Source organism: Gadus macrocephalus, chromosome 2 (genome assembly GCF_031168955.1).
Source record: "Gadus macrocephalus chromosome 2, ASM3116895v1".
NCBI classification, from domain to species: domain Eukaryota; kingdom Metazoa; phylum Chordata; class Actinopteri; order Gadiformes; family Gadidae; genus Gadus; species Gadus macrocephalus.
In genome coordinates, this window is record NC_082383.1 from 4,341,966 (window position 1) to 4,366,169 (window position 24,204).

A 24,204-nucleotide genomic window follows, 5' to 3' on the forward strand; every position below is an offset into this window, starting at 1 on the left:
TACACATAACATAAGCATGTAAATAATAGTGTCACCCTAGTCAGTGAAGCATCCCGGCCCAAGTCATCCATCTAGTTCCCAGGATGCACCTGGTGGCCTCTTCGCTTCATGAATAGCTTTATGTAAATTATAAGGGGAAGCCATCTTTCACTCTTACAAGGATAGTGCAGTGGACTACCCTGCCTATAAATACATAAACCTATAAATATAGATGATTTAAAGCATATATGATCGTTTTGGAAAGGTCATTGTGTTGGTAGTAGGTGTTTTGCCAAAACAAATCTGCTTTTTTCTTTCTGGTCAAAGGTCATTAGGGATTTTACCACTCCACTTGGGGTGATGGAAGATGAACTGGTCGGTTTTGTGCCCATCCGCCTCAACTAAGGTTGGGAGCCTGAACACTTGTGACCCATTACTTTGTATTAACTAAAAGCATGTATAGTACGCGGTATGGGGACCATAGCTTATCACCTATTTGATACCCCTTATATACTCACTAGCAGTCTAACAATATAAATAACTAACTTATAAATATATGAAGAAAGAACGGATGGAGATATTACAAACATATACAAGGAAATGGATTTATATCAGAATATTGCATACAAAAGTATAAAAAGGAATATGCAATGAATAGAGTTCATCTTCATAAAGACATAGATCAATTATTTGAAAGGTCTACCATGTAAAAATTGCAACAACATAAGCATCAGATATGTTAATTTTTTCACCTGTTAGTGTTACTCAATACAGATAAAAGTACAACCTTATTTACCTTACTTTAAAACAGATAGGTTTGCTGACATTTCAATGTTTGGATTGTTAATGTTAAAATATTTTTTTCTTTTTTTTAAATTAAGTTCAATAACAATCTAACATTTCAGTCAAACAATGTACGCAGTGAAAACAAATCAAATCTGTCGTGTCCGAGACATCCAAGCCCTTTCTAATAGAAAAAATGAAGGATACCTTATAATATGCATGTGGCATCAGACGTTGAGACTGATGGCCAATTCTGATTTTCATTGAAATGCATGAGATTGGGAACGTGAAATACATCCGCTTTGTACTGTAAGTAATGGGATTATATTCCTTTAAAAAGATTTATTAGCTACAAAAGTATTATGATTAGACGTAGGGTTAGATATAAAGTAACTGTTCTTCAAGCCTAACAAACCCTAAGTTTCTTCCACTTTAATAATATTGAGTTGGTCCTCCATTGAAGACTGGGTAGACTTCATCACCTGCTCTGTCGGGATACCGCAGTCCTGTAGAGACCCTTCCAAACAACCACTGGGGAATTCAGAAACCTTAGCATCCAGGCCTCTGAATGACTGAGCATTCGCCTGGACATATGTTTGGGCCAAGGACTGTGTGTAGCAAGGCATTGCCGCTTGACTGTGTGGCTGTGTGTACGCGGTGGTATAGGGCTGTGCTTGGGTGTAGGAGTGGGACAAAGGCCCGGCATTGCTACAAGGGGGAAACCCGTTGACGCCCGCGCTCCTTAGTTCTGGCAGTTTAAAGGCCTCCACAATCTCCAAACCATCCATGGAGCTGTAGCCGGACTGCGCCTGGTGGCACGGCGTGTAAGCACCCTGGCTGTAGGTGAACGGGTCCTCGCTGAACGAGGCGGCGGCGGCGGCCGGGGCCGTGGGCATGGCGGGTGGTGGCGTGGGGGCTTTGTCGGGCCGCGCGGGAACACCGCGACACGGGCCGAGGCTCGAGGCGAGGCCCTGGAGCGCGCCCAGGATCTGCTTCTGGACTCGCGTCTGCTGCGTCTGCTCCCTCTCCAGGCGGCTCTGCTGCTCCACCAACATCTTCACCGCCAGGCCCAGGCCGCGCACCTCGGTGGCCAGGAGCTGCACCTGGTCCTGAAGGCCCCCCACCCCAGCACCGGGCCCACCACCCCCACCCGGACTTCTCGTCGGAGCCTCCTTCTGCTGGGGGCTGATACTCCCCGATGGGCCGATACCCCCATCTCGTCGGGCGTTGGACGGACCCCCGGGGGCGTGAAGACGTATTTGTGGGGTCCTGGAGGCCGGGGACGTCAGAAGGGCCGGGGGTCGAACGCCAACTCTTGGTGGTGGCTGAGGGGAACGAAGTGACAGGGCGGGCCGTTGTGGGACACCCCTCCTTGGGTCATTGGTTCCTCCGGGCTGCCCCGTCATAAAAGTCTGCACATCACAGAAAAAAACATTATGGCAGGTTAACAGCAATGCATTCAAGGTCCTACTTAGGTATCACAATAAAAGCGTAAGACCCTTTCAAAAACAAAGAATGCTGTGTATGCTGTGTATTCACACAGGCCTCAGAGAAGCCTCAAAAGCAGACCTAGACTCACGTAGCGGCTTTATCCAAGACATGGAAGAACGTTCCTTTTCTGGTCTAATATTTATGGATCAGCCACAATCATCATTACAAATGGAAACCTGCAATAAGGGCCCTATCTCAGACTCACACTCTCACCAAGGGTTTTATAAAAATGACAGCAAGCTGATCAGGCAGTTTTCTTTTCCAGTTTTGTTACTTTATCACTTGCTAGCTAGTAGCTAGTGATAGCCACACCATGGACTAGTAGCAGTGAGAAATGTTTAACCAATTATCGATCATTCAACAATTAGGCCTCACACAGCTTTCTCAGGCAGCTTGCGTTGACAGTTTATATCGGTGGGCGGGTAACTAGATAGGGTTCATGCAGGCAGTGTAATAAATAAAGAATTGGGAAGGTGAGTGCGATAAATACACAAATGATGAATGTTTATGGGTAACTTTTGACTCCTTATCAATGTTATAAGGACAATGACCCTGGAAACTGCTCACCGACGCATTAACCCAGTTTGGATTCCCTGGCGTAACGCAGGTATACATTTAACATACTTACGCTATCATTGCTATACTTTTCAAGATCTCTGGCCATCACACGCCTCAGATCCTCCCCGGCGACGCTGGGCTGGTACCTCCGCGACGGCGGTCCCATCGGTTGGAAGGACTGCTTTCGAGAACGACATGAAATCAGCAATTACAATAGAACACACAGACACACATCAATGAGGCGTTGCTTTACAACTCAGAAAGGGCAAAAAAAAAGCATAGTTTGGCCGCGGTCACCTTTGCCCTGTGTGACAGGGCTTTGTCCAGGAGTCTTTTACGGGCTGCTAGGATAGGATTCGTGGCCGCCGGCGAGGGCGAGACTCTCCTTCGCAGTGCGGCCAGTGATGTCGCCACTGTCGTGGAATGTGCCCCCACAGCCGTCCGCGCCATAGGGGACTGGAGCGGCCTCGGCTGGCTGCTCTGGGCTAGGGAGGTGACGCTAACAATCTGGATATCAGCCTCCTCCCGGTTGCCCTCGGCTGGCTGCTCGGACCGGCCCCCGACCCCGGCGTCACTCGACCCAGAGGAGGTTGGCCTCGCCTCGGAACCCGCCGTGGTTTTCTTGGCGAATTCCAATGCGACGATACAGTTAGCCTGATGAGAGGCTTCCCGTAGTAGGTTCTGCAGCTGAGAATTGTTCCAAGGTTTGGGCCTGGCCGGTCCTTGCGGTGTCTCCGGTGCCACGCTGCTCCCAGACCCCCCGGCTCGTCCTCTTCCAGCTGGCCTGCCTTGGAACTCCCTCAGGTACAAGTAGATGGCCTGGGCGGACACCTTAATGTTCTCCAGCTCGAGCACCGCTTTTATTTTACGGAAACTCAAGCCCGCCTTCCGCAACTCCACCACTTTCAGCTTGGCGGCCTCGTCCAGCCGGCCCATAGTCTCTCTCTGGAGGCTGTGTGAAGCTACCTTAGGATGGAAAGGGGAAATATTCAGGGTCAAACATCCCCCACAGTCATTCACATTTTTCATAAATGCAAAGATCCTCATTTATTATTTTAGATATAGTAACAGAAAGGTTTTGGCTTCTGACCTGCACTATGTGGGTGTAGGCTTTTTATTATTGGAAATGCTCCTGGATGGGCAGCACCTAACTTGGTGGATGCAGCTAGCTACTTGCCCAACAAGCTGGTAAGATGACTCTGAACCTGAAATTTGATTTATTTACAGCAGTCTGGAGTTCAAGATCAGTAGGGTTACATTTAGCAAATCAGATGCAAATCAAGCTATTGTGTCAACTCAGCGAGAACATTTGCATGTTAAAATGCTCACGAAGGCTCCGGCACATTGTGCACTAAACTACACTAAAGCATTTCGATGAAGGTTTAGTGGGTGTTTCTTTGGTAATCGGTGGTGAATAGTAACGTTAATACATTACTATGTTACATGGAACGGTGATTCCATTCACAACATTGAGGAAGGATCACAACACGATCGTATTTATTTAAACTATTAATCCTTCGAAACTGATCTTTGAAGATATGCCAGTATGACATGACCGTCCTTAACCTGACCAATATATAACAATGTTCAAGCGGGCTTAACCGGGTAACAAAACATTTATAACCACACAAATATCGTCCTATGTCAATGCTGTTCACAATGTCAACACTTGACTGCAAACATGAGTCTTCTCATTGACTCTGATCGCCATATGTATCTACATGATTAAACATAAATAATGTCGTATTTAGTATAGGGATGCATTAGGAGCAATCCCTGATCGAGTGAAACACTTGAACCGAGGATCTGAGTGCAGACCCAGCGGCTCTGCTGGTCTTCCTGTGCCACTTGGAATAAGCGCTAGTATCAGGGACCCTCGGCGCACACTTCATACCTTTCGAAGACAACCTCACAGTGTTTAGACGGTCTTATCGTGTTATCTTCCAAAAAACATGTGCAATCATCAACAGGAACGACAATGAGCTAAACATAACGCGCATACATAAATAAAACAACCGAGCCACTGTACATTGCGCGGATGATTACACGATATTTCCGGTTTGGTCATGACTGCTCGACGGTCTATGAGGTTTATGGGTGTTGTAGTTGTTGTAGGCTAACGTTGGCAGACTAAAAATACAAATTCTGTAAGTGCTCTAAAGATCAAAAATAATGACGCTAATTCAACTCTTTGAACTACATCACATCACTACATACACAACTGGACTCCCAAAAGGTATTTATAGCGGTTGGAATATAGGTATCTTATCAGAATCAGAATCTATTATTACATCTTATTGTACAGTACACAGGTTTGGTTCCTCAAATCTCCCTGATTAAAAATGAATGTAACATACAGGTAGTGCAGGAAAGGATAACGTCCAATTCCAAGATGAGCCACATTGTCGGCTACAATTGTTTTAATATTACTGTTTATAATTATTTTATAAGAGAAAGCAGTTATATTTGGGCTCCTTGCAATTTGCTGATTCAGTGATTTCAATGATTTATGAAGTTACGATTCTTACGAGGATTGACATGTTCATACTACTTTTCTTTCTTTGGGGGGGGGGGGGGGGGGGGGGATTTTTTAACAGGCTATTCTTTAAATAAAAAGTTTAAAAAAAGAGCAATCCAAAAACAGAAAGTGGGATAGCAACCGTACTGAAATGATTTCACTCCTCTAAAATAAAATGTACTAGATGATACCAATTTAAGAGAAAAATAACCAAGAGGAAGCTCTGTTTTTTTACATCTGGAGGCATTGAGGGATCGCCTTTTTCCTACCCTTCACCACCACCAGAGGGCGCTTAAAACCAACCTGGCCATGATACTTTAAATAGGCTTAAATGGTTTAAATCGTTAAATGGTTTATAGTTGGAAATGAAAGCAATTGTGTTAAAGCCTAACTAGGTTTATTCATTTTATATATATATATAAAAAAAGATTTAGCTAAAGGAATCGTTTGGACTCCCTCCAGTCAGACGCGCCCGCTAAAGGAGAGCCAGAGGCGACGTCTCGGCGTCGACGGTGGATGAACCTGACGAACATGCACTCGATTGCATGCTTTCAATGTTAGTTTTTGCTGCGAATTATTTGTTTTAGATGTATTGGAGTATGAGATACACCGAGCAAGTGGTTGAAAGAACATGCACTATGGCTACGGAATCCACGGATGAAAAAAAGAACAGACAGCTCCTCGAACAACTTTTGGACAAACCTGGGAATGGAACCTGTGCGGATTGTGGAGCTCCAGGTATACCGATTAGATGGGGTGTTAGGGCTTCTGCAACTGTGTTTATTACAACCATCACGTCCAGACGGAATGTGAATGTGAGCGGGAGAACTGACTGGAGCGATTGTTGCCTGAAATATAAACTGCTCAGGGTTACTGTTAAAAGGAATAATGCTTTGCTTTAAGAAAAACGAATACATGCAGTAGCTCGGGAGAATGAAAACTCATGCCTACTTAAATATCTGCATTTGAACTATTTTTGACCATACACTTTAGTTTGTAGGATGAGAGTAGCCTCACCATTCTGGGTCGATAGTACGTAGCCGTGACAGTGAATGACAAGGTACATTTTCAGTGGTGGACAGCTAAGCATTTTTACTTATTATGCGTTCGCAAGAGTGATTAGTCAATTAATCCTTTGTCTATCATCAGAAAATGAATAAATTACTATCCAGATGAATCCACAGTTTAAGGAAGACATCATTGGTTCTGGAAACTTGTGATAAGCTTTGCATTGAGTATAGAATTATAGCAAAATGATGAATCGATTATTATTATTATTTTTTCTATTGATGTATACCTCTGCCATGAACGCTATTGGTCCATTCCCAAAGCTATGGGTTACACTTATGCCTTTTGACATTTTGATAAGCCTCTGCGTGTGTTCCCACAGACCCCACCTGGGCCTCCTACACGCTGGGTGTCTTCATCTGTCAAAGCTGTTCAGGCCTCCACCGAAACATCACGTACATTAGCAAACTCAAGTCGGTCCTACTGGACCCCTGGAGCGACTCTGAGGCCGAGGTAAGAACCGCAGACACATCCAGCTCTCTGGATGTCTTTATCCTTCTGCCACTTCTACGTGTTGCACCGTCTGTTTAGTTTATAAACAGTTTTTTGCCTTCCTTATTAGTCTATACAGGCAACGTGGTTTAAATGTGTGTCGCTTGAACGCTGAAACCTTGCTGTGACGTGAAGCTCATTGCGTGTGTTATTCACTTAAAAAGCGAGATCTTTTGTCCCTCGTACTCTGCAGTTCCTGGCCTCCACAGGCAACAACAAGGCGAAGGCCCGGTACGAACAGAACGTGCCCCCGTTTTACTACCGACCCACGCACACAGACTGCACGTAAGTGAGGAGAGCGCCTTCGCTCCCACGCTACCATGTCCGCTGGGACGGAGGGTGTCGGTCCTGTCCGACACCGAGGATCATCGATGGTAGTGATGTAGCTACGGTTGAGCCGGGTGACACGGGAAGATAACCATGAGGCGACCATGACCTGCTGTTACCTGCTATGCATCATGCTCTCATTACTAGCGTAACGTATATGTTCATCAATGTAACGGTGCAAACGGTTATCAGTGTTTGGCGTTCAAAAGAATTGTTTCTCTGTCAATATGTTTGAGCCATGGAGTGTATTTTGCTTCTCTTGGATGGCAGACTGAGTCGTCGCAGGATCAGTGTTGAGAGTTGTCTCAACCCACTTCCTGTGAGGAATCTAGCTAACCGTCGAGTGACCACAAAGCTACCATCCTTTGTAGAAAAAGGTTGTAGCAGGAGACTGCTAGTCATAATGTTTTGAATATATCTTTTGGGTTATTCTTTAGTGATGATTCGTTAAATGATGTATCATTCAGGGGAGACGTTGTGGGGTTTGGAACTGCAACAGTGTCTTTCATGCGAGAAATGGCACAACAGAGATTTCATAAACCTTGGTTACGGTATATTAATTCATGAGGGTCTAATGGCCTCCACAGGCTCTTGCGGGAACAGTGGATCAGAGCCAGGTATGAGAGGAACGAGTTTGCCTGCCTCGAGAGGCAGGAGCCATACTCTTCAGGTAACAACACACGAATGCACGCACACACAAGAGATTACAGCATGAATACAGAGCAAAGTGTGCATAACAGTGTGAATAACAAAATTGAAACAATATAAAAGATAAAAGGAAAAATATATTTTTGAAAACGTTTTATATACTGATTGCAAATCATGAAAACACACAAAGGCAAGCCTATCAGCACAGGAAAAACCTTTATTTTTACTTTTTGTAGTTAGAAGTTTATTTATTTTTCTATATTAGAAGTTACGAATTGCGATGCTCACATGCATTGATCCCCCCCCCACCCCCCCCCCCCCCCCTCCCCCCCGAAAACCCTATGACTCATCATGGCTCCATCTGTGTTTTTTTTTGTCTCCCGGTCACAATATCCCCTATTCTCTAACTGGCGTGAGCAACAAATGATCAGTTTATCATTCCCAGCATTCCAGGGATGCACAGCTGATCTCATCCCAGATAGAGAACTCCACTGTTGACCCTTTTCAATTTGGACCACTCTGTCTACCTATCCCTGAACCCTGTCCCAGAAAGTCACACGCTTGGTTTGGTCATGGGAAACCTGTCTTAAAAACTAACCAAATTTATCCAAAGTGATGCCCTCAATTTTTCTGGCTTTATCTGACAAGCAAGCAAGAACAACATACCCTAGTATGAATTTGATAATGATCAAAGTATTCGAAATTCCGAAGCATCAAGTAGCATTTGCTGTTGTTTTTACTCGATAAAATCCCCTAACGATTAATTGATTAATCGATATTATAAATGGATTAATCGATATTATAAATCATGTATCATCCAATTAATTAATGAGCTTAAAGTTGCAGCCCTAGAAACAACAGTAGCGGCGTGTGATTCAGAGTGCGATCCCACAAGTTAATCTGCAGTGGAAGTGAAGTCATTGAGTGAGGTCTCTCTTTTATTCTTTGTTCCTCTTCTTGACTGATTCCTTCCGCTATCTTAGGTTTTACTAGGTGCGATTTCCAGATATCTGTGTGCAAAATGCTCAATGCCGTTTATTCCCCTTTAATTCGTCACAGAGAGAGTGGCATTTTGCGTCTCTCTCTCTCTCTCTCTCTCTCTCTCTCTCTCTCTCTCTCTCTCTCTCTCTCTCTCTCTCTCTCTCTCTCTCTCTCTCTCTCTCTCTCTCACACACACACAAACTCGTTGTCTAACATAATGGTGCTTTGTGGTTCAGTGTCGAGACACAACATGTAGCGGCCACGAGAACAATTGCCATTACAAATAACATTTGTGGAAGCCCAGAGAAATGTTAAAAGCCATTTGGTAGTAAACCTAAACAGTAAAATAAAAAACTAGGCCACGTTCTTATCTGAACCACAAATTTCCCCAAATGCTTGATGAAAGAAATACTTCAGGAGGGGAAATGTTTGCCCTGGCATGAGCTAGTTTTCCTTGGTTATGAGCCACAGTATCTAACTAATTAACTCAAAAGCTTGATTGAACAGTACCATGGTCCAGAAGCGCTATTACAGCTTTTATTTGGGTTTAAACACAACTATCATCAATCCTTTATGGGTGAAAGGCTCGTACCATTATCTGAAGGTGTGCGGTTCCTTGGGTTGAACCCTGTTTTGAACTTCTTAACAGGGGCTCTCTGCTGTCTCTCCCTTGGCAGGCTATAGAGAGGGGTTACTATGGAAACGAGGCAAAGACAACGGACAGTACCTCAGCCGAAAGTTCATTCTGTCCGAGCGGGAAGGTGTTCTGAAGTACTACAACAAGCACGATGTGAGTGTCCCTGGTCGGTCCCTCTCTCTCTCTCTCTCTCTCTGTCTCTCTCTCTGTCTCTCTCAGTCTGTCTCTCTCTCGCACTCTCAGTCTGTGTCTCTCTCTGTCTCTCTCTCTCTCTCTGTCTCTCTCAGTCTGTCTCTCTCTCGTGCTCTCAGTCTATCTTTCTCGCACACTCAGTCTGTGTCTCTCTCTCTCTGTCTCTCTCTCTCTCTGTCTCTCTCTCTCTCCCACTTTCATTCTTCTCACATATTTGAGGAGTACACCAACACCACCAGCTTTCTTGCTGTACACTCTAAACATAAACGTGTTCCTCTTCCCTGCTCCATGATGTACGGATATAGAGCTGAATTCTAACTTTCCATGGTCTTCGCTGTTGTCCATTATTCTCCTATTCTCTGCGTGTCTCTTTCTCTCGCTCGCATGCTCTCTCCTTTTCTCTCTCTCACTCTTTCCTTTCTCTCTCTCTGTATATGTCTCTCTCTCCTTTTCTCTCCCTCTCTGACTTTCTCTCGCTCTCCTTTTCTCTCTCTCTGTCCCTCTTTCTCCCTCATTTTCTTCTCTCTCTCTCTCTCTCTCTTTCTTTCTGTCGCTCTGTCTCTATCTCTCTCACTCCCCCGCTCTCTCTCTATCTCTTTCTCTCTCTCCATCTGTCTCTCTCTTCCCCGCTCTCTCCACCCCCCCCCCCCCCCCTCTCTCTCTCTCTCGCCCTCTCCCTCTCGCGCTCTCTCTCTCTCTCTCTCTCTCTCTCTCTCTCTCTCTCTCTCTCTCTCACCATCTCCTACTGCCTCTTTCGTCCCCAGGCTAAGGAACCTAAGGCAGTGATGAAAATCAATACCCTCAATGCAACCTTTCAGCCAACTAAAATCGGCAACGCCCATGGGCTGCAGTTAACCTATCTGAACGACAACAGCACAAGGAACATCTTTGTTTACCATATGGACGGCAAGGTGATTCACAATAGCCCTCTGTTTGGTGGAAGGTTTGGAGGCAGAAGTCCTTGAGATCCCAATAAGGAGTGCATGTCGCCCTCTGCTGGACATTATTTATAATCACAGGAAGTATTGTTTACCTTGTCTTATCTATGCAACATGTGTTAACAACTACCCGGTGGTTTTAAACAAGCAAACAAACAAGCAAACAAACAAACAAACAAACAATTACAACTAAAAGAAATGTGTTGTTAAATTCTGCTCTAACAATGAATCACAATTTTTATCTATGACCAATCAAATCAATCTTGAATACATTGTGAGGCTTTTTATTTCTTCAGGAAATGGTTGACTGGTTTAATGCCATTCGAGCAGCTCGGTTTCACTATCTCCAAGTGGCCTATCCTGGAGCCTCCATCAGTGACGTAAGCCATTCACACACCTTCACTCATTCATTCACACCTCACTCACTCATTCACACTTCATTCATTCAGTCACGCACGTTCACTCATTCATTCACACACCTTCACACATGCATTCACACACACGTGCACTCATTCATTAACACACGTTCACTCATTCATCACATACCTTCACTCATTCATCGCATACCTTCACTCATTTATTCAAACACCTTCACTCATACATTCACACACCTTCACTCATTCATTCATTCGTACAGCTTCACTCATTCCTTTATATCGCAGTCAATAAATTGTAATTAATTGTGTCTTTAATGTGCTTTGCCCAGTTGGTACCACAGCTAACACGTAACTACATTAAGGAAGGCCACATGGAGAAGACGGGCCCAAAGGTAAAGAACTAAGATCATATTTAAAATGGCAGATCACAGATTAGCTTGGATGAATGAATAAGAAAGTAAGTTAATACTTTGTAAAACTCCCAAAGGGAAATTTGGGTGTCACAAGAGAATACCGAGAGAAAAAATGATGGAATTTAGTATTTTTTCAATATAAATAGGGCAAGAATATTTGCTATTCTGGTTTCATTCAAGCTTGAGCCATAATTTCCCTTCTTTCCTTGCTTTCAGCACAAAGAGGGCTTCAAGAAGAGATGGTTCACCTTGGATGACAGGAGGCTAATGTACTTCAAAGATCCCCTGGTATTAAAGGGAACGCACCCTTGGGATAATTGTTTGCTGCAGATACAGTGCAAGACAAATAGAAATACATGTTCGGCCAATTGAGCATTGCAAATTCATTAAGAAAAAACAAACAATATACATGATGTGTGCCTGTATGTGTTTGTGTGTGAGAGAAAATTAGAAAATTACCAAATGAGTTCCCTTTAGAAACAACAAGATCATTTTACACAAATACTAAGGAATCTGTTCCAGACATGTGTTACCAGTGCATTTCATCCGTACTTTGAGTACAGCTGGTGTTTATCTGAGTTCATCATCATCATACACATGTTCTTTAGTGATTGACAGCAGCATCGGAGAGCATTTATCTTCCTCCGTCCTCCTAGGACGCCAACGCACGAGGAGAAGTGTTCATCGGCAGCAAGGAGAACAATTACCTCGTTCTTCCCGGTCTCTCCTCGCCCTGCCAGGGTCTTAACTGGCGGTTTGGAGTCACCATAGTAACGCCCGACAGGAAGTTCCTGTTTGCCTGCGAGACCGAAGCGGAGCAGAGAGACTGGCTCGCCGTCTTTCACCGGGTGGTGAACAGGCCGATGCTTCCCCAGGAGTACGCAGGTAACCTCGACAGATCCCCGAGGGACCTAAGGACTAGACAGTCTATACCGCTTTTGCATATTTCACCAATCAATTAGTGTGCTCCTTAACGCTTTCTCTATGTGTCTGCAGTCGAGGCTCGCTTTAAACACAGATCCTAGACGTGCCAAAGAGGTTTGCGTCGGCTGAGAAGGACAGGAGAAGACCTGACGGATGAGAAGAGGTAACGGATTAGGATCACATGAGAAGATGAGGGGGACATTGAAGATGAGAACCAGAGTTGAGAAGAGATTCGAGTGAATCTTTATTACTTAACAATAGACAAACACACAAATATCAATAACGTTTTAACAATGTTCATTTTACATGAGTTACATATGAATTGCATTTGCACATGCACATATGTAATTAAATCGACCCAAGAAGCACTGACCAAATATTGTGCATGCCTTTGCTATTATTTTATTTATATTTCATTATTGTGACGTGACCTTTACTCTTTTCATGTCAGTCAAATAAGGCTTTTTGTAAATGTGTAACAAGCTATAAAACTATTTATCCAGCAGAGGGAGATATTGCCTTGAGCCTCATTTCCTTGCATTGTTTGTGCCAAGTAAGGCTTGTCATTAATGTAAATCTACGGAAATGTAGATGCAGATGTTTTTGAATAAACTGTTTATAGTACAGTGTTTCACTTTGTTGTGACAAATACAATTCAAAGAGAACCACAGAGAGACAACAAGTCGAGACCATGTAACTGCACACTCTTTATTGTAGTGTCGTCTGAAATGAATACGATCAGAGAATGAGACAATATTCTGATGGATATCGGCTCATTTACAAACACGTACTGTTGGTATTAGTTAGTGGGCAAATATTTAGCATTAAGTGATTATAGAGAAGCACATTGCACCTTACAATGAAAAAATCATAAAATATGAGATGCATGTTTATTGGGTAGGCTCATAACAGACAATTAATACAATAAGCAAATAATGGCATGAAGCAATCTTGAGGTTTACGCATTATACCATGCATATATATTTATGTATATGTACATATCTATACATACATATATAGGCCTATATATAATACAGGGCAAAGTAAAACTAGCCAAATTTCACTACATTTAATATAAAACATCTCAAAATCAATAATGACTTTTTCTTCAATATTTAATGCTTTAATACGCAGTTATATGAAATGCCTTAAGGTCACAAGCTCCATTTAAACATTAAAATTGATAAAAAGCCAAAGCTCTGTGTTTTCCTTCAGGCATGAATAATGCCAGGCTTTAAAGGTCACTTAGACCTGTTCCAAATATTACCCAGAAATAACAATATACTAAATCAAATATATAAGTCTGTACACTTACCCAACCTAACCTTACACTTAGTATTTCGTTGATAAGTTAGTTAGTGGCCAAAAAATTATTAAGCAAAGAATAAGTTAAGGACACATAATATGAAAACCGGTTTGCTTTGCCAAAATATTAAGTTGCAAAATCAATTTTATTTTACAGATGCCATGTACCAAATACTATTCTCGCTACTTTACTCTCTAAAAACTACTACAGTCCAACAGATATTTCCCGAAATGTATTTGATATGCAAATAGACTAATCAAATAAATATGTCATATTTTACTATACAAACATTGTCATGGAAATGTTTGTTAAAATAAGACAAATGCTGGTCAAGAAGTCTATGAATGATTTAAGTACAGAATGGTAAAATACACAATGGCATTTATGTTCAGGGAGATTCATTCACCTTCCATCCATGGAAAATGACCATGAGCACTGTGTAGACATCATTGATTAGACTGGCAACAATTACTTGTGAAATATTAATGTCATGAATGCCCAAATATAACCTTAATCAATGATCAAACAGTATACAATTATATCTACAGAGAGAAGAGAAAAAGTCTGTACAGGTAGGAAAGAACAATGTCATACTCCTAGCATAAGCACTGCAGGAGAGAGAGAGAGAGAGAGAGAGAGAGAGAGAGAGAGAGAGAGAGAGAGAGAGAGAGAGAGAGAGAGAGAGAGAGAGAGAGAGAGAGAGAGAGAGAGAGAGAGAGAGAGAGAGAGAGAGAGAGAGGGGGGGGGGAGAGTGTGGGGGAGTGAGAGAGAGAGAGAGAGAGAGAGAGAGAGAGAGAGAGGGGGGGGAGAGAGAGGGGGGGGGAGAGTGTGGGGGAGTGAGAGAGATAGAGACGGAGACAGAGTGACAGAAAGAAAGAGAAATATTATTCAACCACAGATTTTGAAGAGGGAGAAAAATAGAAATCAATCCAGCACAAGGAAATCCTGTACCTCTGTGAGGGTGACGCCTTTCTGATACAAACACAACCTCAGGGATAGAACAAACAGGACAATAAGTCACCCATTCATACTCTCTCTGTCTACCTCTCTCTGACACACACACACACACACACACACACACACACACACACACACACACACACACACACACACACACACACACACACACACGACGGGCTTGCAGCTGGAGAGCCTCTAGGACCTGCAGCAGCCGGGGCTCTTCACCTCCTTGCTGACGTAGTCGTGCAGTTTAAACTTGTCGTCTGCCTCCGAGCTGGACCGATGCCTGAGCGCCCTGCGGGACAGCGGGAGGGGCAGCCCACGTCACTCAAGTGTTAGGGCGGGCTTTCTAAAATCATACAACCTTTCAGCCAATGAGCTGAGGCACAGAGGAGTGGTTCCCAGTCGGTGAATCTGTGAGTTGATCAATAGAACCCTAAATTCCTGATCTTCTCGATTATTCACCTTTTTAGCTATTGATCACGTGGAATGAATGTAGTAGTTGAAAACAAACGAATCAATATGACAGCATTTACCAAATATTGTTTAATATTTGTATATTTTCTAAAGTTGCTTCTCTTGGATTCACTAATGGTAGATTGTCTCAAATTACAATAAAGAGAAAGTCTGGATTGAGTTTACTAGAAGTACAATTGGAGAGTTGTAAAGGGTCAACTTTGTGCTTATTAACTGTTCTTAATAAGCAACCCCAGGTCTCAAAGCTATTGAATCAGATAATCCTGAACACTGTTTGCCAACCACCAAAGCCCTGCTGTGGCGTGCCTTCACAGGTGCCTTCAATTATTTACTCATTTAATGCTTTAAATACAACAGGGCCTCTGAGCCTTGGGGTCGGCCACAGCCTCTGGGTCCAGGGTCCCTGAACTATGACCCCAGGAGAACTTCAGACAGGGAACTCTCTGAAGTCATTCGACCGGATTGAAGCGCAGTGGAATAATAGTTGAACTCATCAGAATGTAGCACTTGTCCACAACATTAGGAAAGTGTTAACTGACGAATGACGACAAATCCTTTTTTTTATCAAAAAGTAACACTCGTAGCTCTGAAAGTGCCACTACGGGCCCGTCGACAGACAGACAGACGGACGGCCGGGAGGGAACGGGACAGGGTGGGAGGGATGTCAGAGGAAGTTGTTGTCTCACGGCTAGGGCAGATCGGAGGACTGGACAGCTTGGCGATTTGGCAGACCTGTGGTATCGCTTTGTCAGAGGACGGAGACGGTTTCAGTTCATCTCAACACCACGTCTTGTTCTCCAGTTTGATTCCATATTGACGTGACACTGCTCCACACACTCTGACGCGCCGGCACTATTAGTTTGGATGTGCGAGTCTCTACTACTCTTCTCTACTACTCAAACACCGTGTCCCTCAGAATACATTGCCAGCTTGAACAGCGAACATTGTTTAGGGACATGCCCCTAGTGTCTCCCCTGAAACGCATAAATATTCTTATTTCACATTTTTATATTCCATGTACAGTATTCTATTTAATTCACAGTCATTATTATATTTTTATTTTATCCTAATTATTTCATGCCCTGTATTATTTTTCGTTTACAGCTGTTATTATTATATTTGTGCTTTATTCTAATTATTTCATGTCCAGTTTGTGCTTCTTAATTATTTATTTTTATAATGCATTGTTGAAGGAGCCTGAGACTCGAGAATTTCATTGCCAGCGACTGCTGCTGTAATTGTTGTGCATTTGACAATCAACCATCTTGAATCTTGAATCTTGAATCTTGAATCTTGAATCTTGAAAACTACGGCCACGGTTTGACCTCTAGTGGGCACGAGGCGGCGGGAACTCACTTGGCCAGTGCGGTGAACGCCAGCTCCACGTTGAGGCCGGACCGGGCGCTGGTCTCCATGAAGGGAACCCCAAACTCCTGCACGCCACAGGCAGAAGCAATGGAACAGTTCTGTCAGACAGGAGCATTGGCTCGGGCTCTGATGCAGTTTAGCTCGTACTTTGTATTCATGTTTGTATCATGAATACAAAGTTGAGGGTTCGGATACAAACATGATCCGAATGATTCAAACCTGGATCATTTGGGATCATTCTGACTTTTAGTGCCTGTAAAGCATCATCATATTTTATAAATATAACTCTGATTATTTAATAATATACATCTATACATACAATTCTTTGAAATAATTGAATATTATGACTTTTCCAACAAGTTCAATAGATGGGAAAGTGTGACAGAGACCCTGCAATTATCAAGAGTCACAGAGTTCAGACAATGACAGAACAGGGCGTGAAATGAGATGGAGAGCATTCAAACATTTGATTGCTTTGAGGGTTTTGATTGAAATGAGGATTAATAATAATTTTGAAGTGTGCAGTCTTGGCTGTGGAACATTTTTTCTGAATTTCATTCAGTTCCTTCCTATTCCTGGTCGTCTGTTTATTACATATTTTTAAAATGGTAAAAATGTTCTTAGGTGACTCTATAACCTTACAGGCATGTGAGAAATATAAGGAGGGGAGATATTAATTGAATCTCCCAATCTCTTTCTTCCATTCTGTCACCCGCCACCCAAAATACCATTCATGTCTTAAATTCTCCTTGGTGAGGCGCCATGTAAGAAAAGCAGGTAAAACGGTTGAACTGTTCAAGCCACACAAAGGTCGAAGACTAGGACCCTACAAAGAGAGACGATCAAAGAGCCCTTTTAAACAGTAACATCCGGATGGTGTTTGATGTGTTCGTGTTTTAGCCTCACCTTGGCCAGTCTCTCCCCGTCCTCCTTCTTCACCACTCTCTCGTGAGTTGAATCAGCCTGCAGACCAAAGACAATATAAGTACTAATAGCCTGCACCCACACAATTAATTCAGGACCCTGGTCAGTCAGCCAGTACGCCCCCAAAAGAAATAAAGCAACTGAGGAAGGTCAAACAAAAAGATCATAACAGGGTTTTACGTCATGTCACATCGCAATGACCGCCTCCATTTTAAAAGGTGCTATGGACACATGCTCCATAGCATGTCTCTTGGTCATCGTTTGTGTGTGGATAAAGGAATCCTCTCAAAATGGTGGATATCGGCAGCAAAATATCCCAGAATGCTTTCTGATGTACTTTATGTTAAGATGCATGAGGCACGATGATGTATAACATGACTAGAGATTGACTCCAGAGTACTGAATCCAAACTGTCTGTCTGTATTGTATAATATCATTAAACCTTTTCAAGATAATCATTAAGGCACCACGATCAGATTACACCAATTGATAAGATGTTACACCAAAAAATATATATATGATGGTGATTTATGCGGGAACAACACGGCCCCTTGGAACCAGTGTCTGCAGAATATCCTTGTTCGCCATTATTGTTAGTGACATGGGTGACTCTGATCAGGGCCTTTCCCATGATGCCTTGCCTTGTTTCCCAGCAGCATCAGGACAACGTCTTCTTGGGCGTACTCGTGGATCTCGGCCAGCCAAGCCTGGGGAGGAGAAGCAAACGCCAGAGGAGATCAAGAGATGATGTCACTGCAAGGAGCTACACATTCAGGAATACGGAGACACACACACACACACACACACACACACACACACACACACACACACACACACACACAAACAGCACATTAGAGACACCTTTGACCAGGGATTCCCAAACTGTGGGCCGCAGCCGCCTAGTGGTTAACGAGGGCACTGCAGGATCAAGTGCACTCTCGTCTTCGGGGTTCGGCTCTGAGCAATGATTGTAGGCCTGCAGAGTGCAATAGAGTCTCACTGAGATTTAGTTTGGTCTACCTTTTAGTTGACCTCTGCTCCAAAGACTCCAAAGTCAAAGTGACTGTCAACAGGCCGGATGAGGCAGCAGCCAAGGAAGGTCAAGATTTGCAATTTAAGGCCAAGGACAGATGATGTCATCGGTAGTGCCGGGAATGTATTTCAGTCCCAGGCCAACGTGATGCCGAATAATAACATCTGGACCGATTAGTAGTGTCTGTGAAATCCCCCCTGAGGTGAGTTGTTGCTATAAACACCTGACCGATGTCTCATTACCAGTAATGGTTCATTAGCAGTAAATGCCACAGCTAGAGGAGCGCTCAAAGGCCAGCTGTTCAATTTAGAAATATAATTTGGCCCTGGTGAATTCCAAACAAAGCACACAACGATATAAAACAATTTAAATGAAATGAATCCTGAAATAGTTTGATTTATCAGCAAAAGGGACAAATCAAAGACTGATTTAAATGCAGACGCTCTGTGGTTGTGGGGATTGAAAGGTAAAAACAAAAGCTTTATTCGAGCGAGTCAAGGCCAGCGGCAAATACAGCCAGACAAAATGAAATATCTAAAGCATTGACAAAAACCAACTATAAATACACTTGCATAACATACTTGTATCCTGGTGTGGATACAAAAATGAAACGTACAGGGAAATGAGAATAGAAGATGCAAGCTTGAACACATAAATAACTAATACACACAACTAAAAACATCTGTCCGGAGGGCAGCCACGCGTAACAATGATGGGACGAATGACAATGTCAATAATGACACATTAGTGACTTTATTACTAACTTCTCCCATTCAAGTCTAATGGGACTACTCCCCCTTTACATTTATGCGGGCAAAATTGAATGACTCTCTTCTATTACCTTTGTATTTGTAATCGATAAACGCAGAGTGAGCCCTCAGTTCTGTCACAACTCTACCTTTTCCCCTTTAAGCGTTACTGTGGTAAACATAGTGATCAGGCTATTTCGGTTCCAGTCAGTTGGCCCCTGCAAAGGAAATCACACCTCAAGGGTCTTGAGGAACCCTTAAGGAAAACAACAACGTGGATCATCAGACCCTGTGTGTGTCCCAGGCGTCTCTTCAGTGTTGTGGTCTACGAGAAGCCCCCGCAAAGGTTAGCGGCTGAACACTAAGCCTCCTCCCCAATGGACTAAACCATGGAAAAAGCTCCCATGGTTCAATAATTTCTCTCTCTCTCTCTCCCCCCCTCTCTCTCTCTCTCTCTCTCTCTCTCTCTCTCTCTCTCTCTCTCTCTCTCTCTCTCTCTCTCTCTCACTTGTTCCCAGGAGCAGATCGCAAATTCTCCAGGGCACTCCAGCATGTTTGACCTCATTGCGTCCCAGAATGTCAATAAACCCCCCTTGATTCAGGACCCTAGAGGGAGATCAAAAACGGGCGGACTAATTCATGGACAACAGTCATTGATGTTTGAGGGGAAACGAATGTGACGACCTGACGGCTATAACCTAACAATCTTTCATCTCATATGACCTCTACTCACAGGCAGCAGTGAAAGACTCATCGAGTGGCTCTGAAACGACTCCGGGGAACATAGGCGCACAAAGGCTAATCAACAGGGTTTGTGGTTGGTCCGTGCGTCATTCCTTCTGACTTGTTCCCCGTATGGCTGCCTGGGGATAGGCTGAGGACCAGGAGGTGTGGTTACTGATGGCGGTTTCGATAGTGGACTGGCTTAGGGATGCCTTCTGCAGTGGTGCAGCTGGGGTCCATACAGTGGATTTCAATGGCTCACCACCTCTCCAGAGTCCACCGCAAGAGAGGGTGAACCATTAACCTTAGGGGACTTGACCGACTGAACAGCCAAAACCTTTAAAAAAACGTCAGCCGTTTTTGTTTTGAAAGTTGAAAAGAATAGGGCTGGAATAAATATGGTCTCATGCACTTGCGAGCACTGACCGGCAGGCAGGTACGAAAACACCAATAAAAATACAAGGACAGAAACGCACTGCGCGGTCATCTCCGTGGCACGGTTTGGATGGAGGAAGAATAGATAATGCCACCGCATCATGCCAATGTTAAGTGGATGAGCGGAGTACGATTTCCTGGTAGCACAGTGGTGATAAATCATGGAAGATGAAATGCACCCTGACATTCAGTACAATAGAGGGAGAGAGGGAGGGGAAGAGGAAGACAGAGAGACAGAGAGAGGGAGAGACAGAGAGAGACAGAGAGAGAGAAAGAGACAGAGAGAGACAGAGAAAATGAGAAACAGAGAGAGAGAGAAAGAGACGGAGAGATACAGAGACAGAGAAAATGAGAGTGAGAGAGGGAGAGAGACAGAGGAAGAGAAAGACAGAGAGAGACAGAGAAACAGGACAGAGAGAAGTTGAAAGACAGAGAGACAAGACAGAGAGAGGGAGACAGACAGACCGAGAGAGAGAACAGTTTGCCGAAAGGACAGAGCAGACAGAGGAGCGATGCAAGGGGTGCAGACAGTGATATCGTCTGTATGCTTTGGAAAGCTAGATGGGGGGGGGGGGGGGGGGGGGGGGGAGAGAGAGATGGAGCGAAAGACCAGGGGAGGCAGGAGCAAGGTTTTAATGAATCTTTTTCCTAGCAGCTTCGCGCGGTCCATGACGGCCTGGCTCAGATGAATAAAGGCTTTGTGATGAACAGCCGATTACAACGCGACAGCAGCCCCCGTCAACACTAAACAAACACCGGCATCGCTAGTTCCTGCTACGCCCAGAGAAGGCAAACAGCAGAAGAGGATTGAATAATTACCAGGGCGTTGAGCATTATGGCTAAAATCATTGTTTGCATGTCATTGTTGAGGCAAACTCTATTCCGTACCGTAGCAATGGACCTGGCATTGAACTATTTTGTCTTTAGGATTCATTTGATATATCTGCTGTGTGTCAGACGAGTCCGTCTCCCTGCCGACCTCGTTCCAGCTTCGATCTTTTTCTCCTTAAATGCAATTTGGCCTTTTTTTCTAATTGGGCGATTATATTTCTATTTTGCTGTCAAAATCTATTTTTAGAAGCTGTGACAACTTTCCTTTCATGTAAAATACAAACACTGCGGTCAACTTTAATTGAGGTATGTAACTTAAGCGCAAGCTAATCTTGCATGCTTTGAAAGCAAACAGGTGTTAAAAGAAAGGTAGCACTTATAATAACTGCAAGAGATAGGATAATTTAGCAAAGTTAATGATTTACAAACTATCTAAAGGATGGAAATGCCTCAAGTACCAATGTGTATTCACTTTTTACAACTATTGATGCTTTAAAGTTAATGCTTTGATTATTCTAAAGTTCTACCAAAATAATAAACACTGCATTTATTCAACAGAAAGCAGCAGGGAGATATTTCTGTCTGCTTGCTGGTTTGTAATTTTGCTGTCCATCGCCAAGACTCCACAGTACAGCAAAATCATTACTGGTTACAGAGCCATCACAATGACTGACTGACTGCACTACAACAATACCTCAAAGATGAGGGGTCAAAGATCATCCCAGATGATTCATTTGTACAGCAGTAAGGAGGGCAGATATAACCAAACAGCATCACTGACCATGGGTTAAGAAACTGGATTGGCTGCATGTTTTATACAAGACCATCTGGAGGAGAAGGCTAATGTCCCAAGGTGGCATAAGGTGTCCAGAGGAACTCATGATGACCAGATAATACATTCATTCATTCATTTCTGTTAGCTAAATAACCTTTTAAATAAATGTCTCAAAACTTGTTGTTCAAATATGAAACAAGAAGAAGAATGGCATAAACATCTCTTAAAAACTCAATGTGTACTAGGATTGAGTGTCATTAAAGAAGCGCAAAAGAGACATAGGTAAATGTACTGCAACACTGAACATGTTTCGACCCAACCTTCATGGAAGTAAGGAGAGGTAAGACAGGCGCTGTGGTGCTTGCAGTGCTTTGATCAATTCTGAGTTTTAGCTCTACACCAACAGAATGATAGCAGAGAATTATGGGAATTATGATCTGAGGAACATGCAGAGTCATGATAAAACCAAGCCAAAACTGCGTTTCTGGGAATGTGAATGCTGTCCTGGGGAATTGTGGAAGGCCTATGCCAGCTAAGCTAAGCTAAAAGGAGGGCGATGACAGCGTTTCTCTGATCTGTGTTGAAAACAGACATGCAGCTCCAGCACTATGCTGAAGCAGGCCTGCTGATTCACAAATCTGTGCTTTATTTATGCTGCTTTACATGAACACAAATACAGAAACACATGCTTCTGCACGCACACACGCACGCACGCACGCACGCACGCACGCACGCACACACACACACACACACACACACACACACACACACACACACACACACACACACACACACACACACACACACACACACAGACAAATTGCACACAATTCCTGTGTTTCACTAATTACTTATTACCAAACCAGATTGTTGAACATCATTACCACATGGAATTGTACTTTCTGCCTGTTAAACAAATGCCCATCTTTGAAAGCAAGCATACAGACATAAAGACATAAACAAGCAAAAACACAAGAAAAAGGGTCAAACCAACACCCATTCATTGTGAATTTAATTTGCTATTGGCAGGGGCGAAGGCTGATTCATGTTTATAGATGAGGAGCAGGCATCTGCCAGAAAGCGTGGACGTAAGTGCTGTCTGGATGACTGATGCGCCTTAAAAAACCTGGGGGTCACACACTGCCTCTGTCTGCCTGGGTGGATGGATTTAACCATGGAAGAGAGGGAAGGACAAAAGATGGAATGGTGGGTGGAGATGGGAAAAAATAATCCAAACTATAAGGAGGAGTTTACGAAGCGGGTAGAAATCGTATCTTCTCAACTTTCTTCAAATCTGTAAAACTGCAGAAAGACTCGACCACTGAATCATTTTGCAGTTAAGAGGAATTAAATCTGTGTTCAATGGTTGTGATTGAACCTCATTAGGATTTCTGCAAATGAAAGAGCTAAAAACATCATAATGAATTAAATTTGGAAGGAGGAAATGACTCGTTCGAAATTTTCAGCAATGACCCTTTGTTTTATCAATCAACCAGGAAAGAAATATAATATTGCATTTGCAAACATTGGAAGCAACTGTTGAAAAAAAAAAGTTAGCCAACCATTCTTTTTTATGCTTTGTCTCACTAAACAGCTCGAAGTTAACTACAGGGTCTTGATACAGACCTGTGAACACATGGAACAAAATTCACACTGAGCACCAACACTATTGTCTAATTCAATATTTTTTCCTTACTTCATTCCTTCCTGATACCAAAACAGCTCATACCTCAGAAATTAATGTTCAACCCATAATCAGTAGTGCTCTTAGCCAACTAGTTGTGCTGTTTAACTGAAAAGGGGTGACAAATGGTATTAACCAATAGGAGGTATTAAGATACGATTATTGATCCCAGATGGGAAATTCAGGATCTCACCTGAGGTCTAGATTATAAGCATACAGCTTGAATCCCTAAATGGCTGAATAACGAGACATTACAGAAAGAGTATGTATTAAAACATGCTCTCTATCTGCATCCTATAAAAACGAGTGATGTGCAGTGCATGTAAAATAAAAGACAAGCAAATGTTATTATTTTTTTAATCAAAGTCACCCACACATAACGGCCGTGGGAGTTAGTCAGTAGTCAATTCAAATCCATGTCACCGCGTACAAAGAAGGGTCATCGACATCACTTGGCACAACATTTGAGCCAATAAGAAATAACCCCTGAAATGCACTGATACTGTCACCGTCTCCGGTGAAGAGCGGAGCCGGTGCTGGGTGTCCGCCTGGTTCAAGTGATTCTTGGATACTCTGCGACCACACGGAGAACAATTGCATCTTGCAATCTGTG

At 43.3% G+C, this 24,204-nt stretch overlaps 4 protein-coding genes across 5 annotated transcripts in view; 1 reads left to right on the forward strand and 3 right to left on the reverse strand.

The window, feature by feature from the left end:
* The window catches only part of LOC132475672 (somatostatin receptor type 2-like), a 317,638-nt gene that overhangs the window by 167,678 nt on the left and 125,756 nt on the right, over positions 1 to 24,204 (reverse strand). The gene's annotated exons all lie outside the window — the stretch shown is intronic.
* LOC132475425 (uncharacterized) lies at positions 571 to 4,871 on the reverse strand. 2 transcript variants are annotated; one of them, XM_060076571.1, is made up of 4 exons: positions 4,706 to 4,871; positions 3,109 to 3,777; positions 2,882 to 2,989; positions 571 to 2,174 (listed from the first exon to the last, which is right to left on the reverse strand). In XM_060076571.1, the coding sequence occupies exons 2-4, from the start codon at positions 3,745 to 3,747 to the stop codon at positions 1,179 to 1,181; spliced, it is 1,743 nt and encodes a 580-aa protein (XP_059932554.1). In that variant the 5' UTR covers positions 3,748 to 3,777; positions 4,706 to 4,871; the 3' UTR covers positions 571 to 1,178. The 2 variants fall into 2 exon arrangements, with proteins under 2 accessions (XP_059932554.1, XP_059932549.1); XM_060076566.1 differs by having other exon boundaries at positions 2,882 to 2,992.
* Positions 5,783 to 12,839, forward strand: LOC132475500 (arf-GAP with dual PH domain-containing protein 1). The gene is made up of 11 exons (XM_060076663.1): positions 5,783 to 6,067; positions 6,720 to 6,850; positions 7,083 to 7,174; positions 7,804 to 7,886; positions 9,523 to 9,635; positions 10,439 to 10,585; positions 10,909 to 10,992; positions 11,319 to 11,381; positions 11,619 to 11,690; positions 12,059 to 12,287; positions 12,399 to 12,839. The coding sequence occupies exons 1-11, from the start codon at positions 5,917 to 5,919 to the stop codon at positions 12,425 to 12,427; spliced, it is 1,194 nt and encodes a 397-aa protein (XP_059932646.1). The 5' UTR covers positions 5,783 to 5,916; the 3' UTR covers positions 12,428 to 12,839.
* Positions 13,021 to 24,204, reverse strand: part of LOC132475510 (ras-related protein Rab-26-like) — a 35,309-nt gene continuing 24,125 nt past the window's right edge. Inside the window, exons 6-9 of the mRNA XM_060076673.1 lie at positions 18,003 to 18,068; positions 17,344 to 17,400; positions 16,426 to 16,502; positions 13,021 to 14,887 (exon numbers count right to left, since the gene is read on the reverse strand). Coding sequence (XP_059932656.1) covers positions 14,788 to 14,887; positions 16,426 to 16,502; positions 17,344 to 17,400; positions 18,003 to 18,068 — 300 coding nt within the window. The 3' untranslated portion in view covers positions 13,021 to 14,787. The remainder of the gene's footprint in view (positions 14,888 to 16,425; positions 16,503 to 17,343; positions 17,401 to 18,002; positions 18,069 to 24,204) is intronic.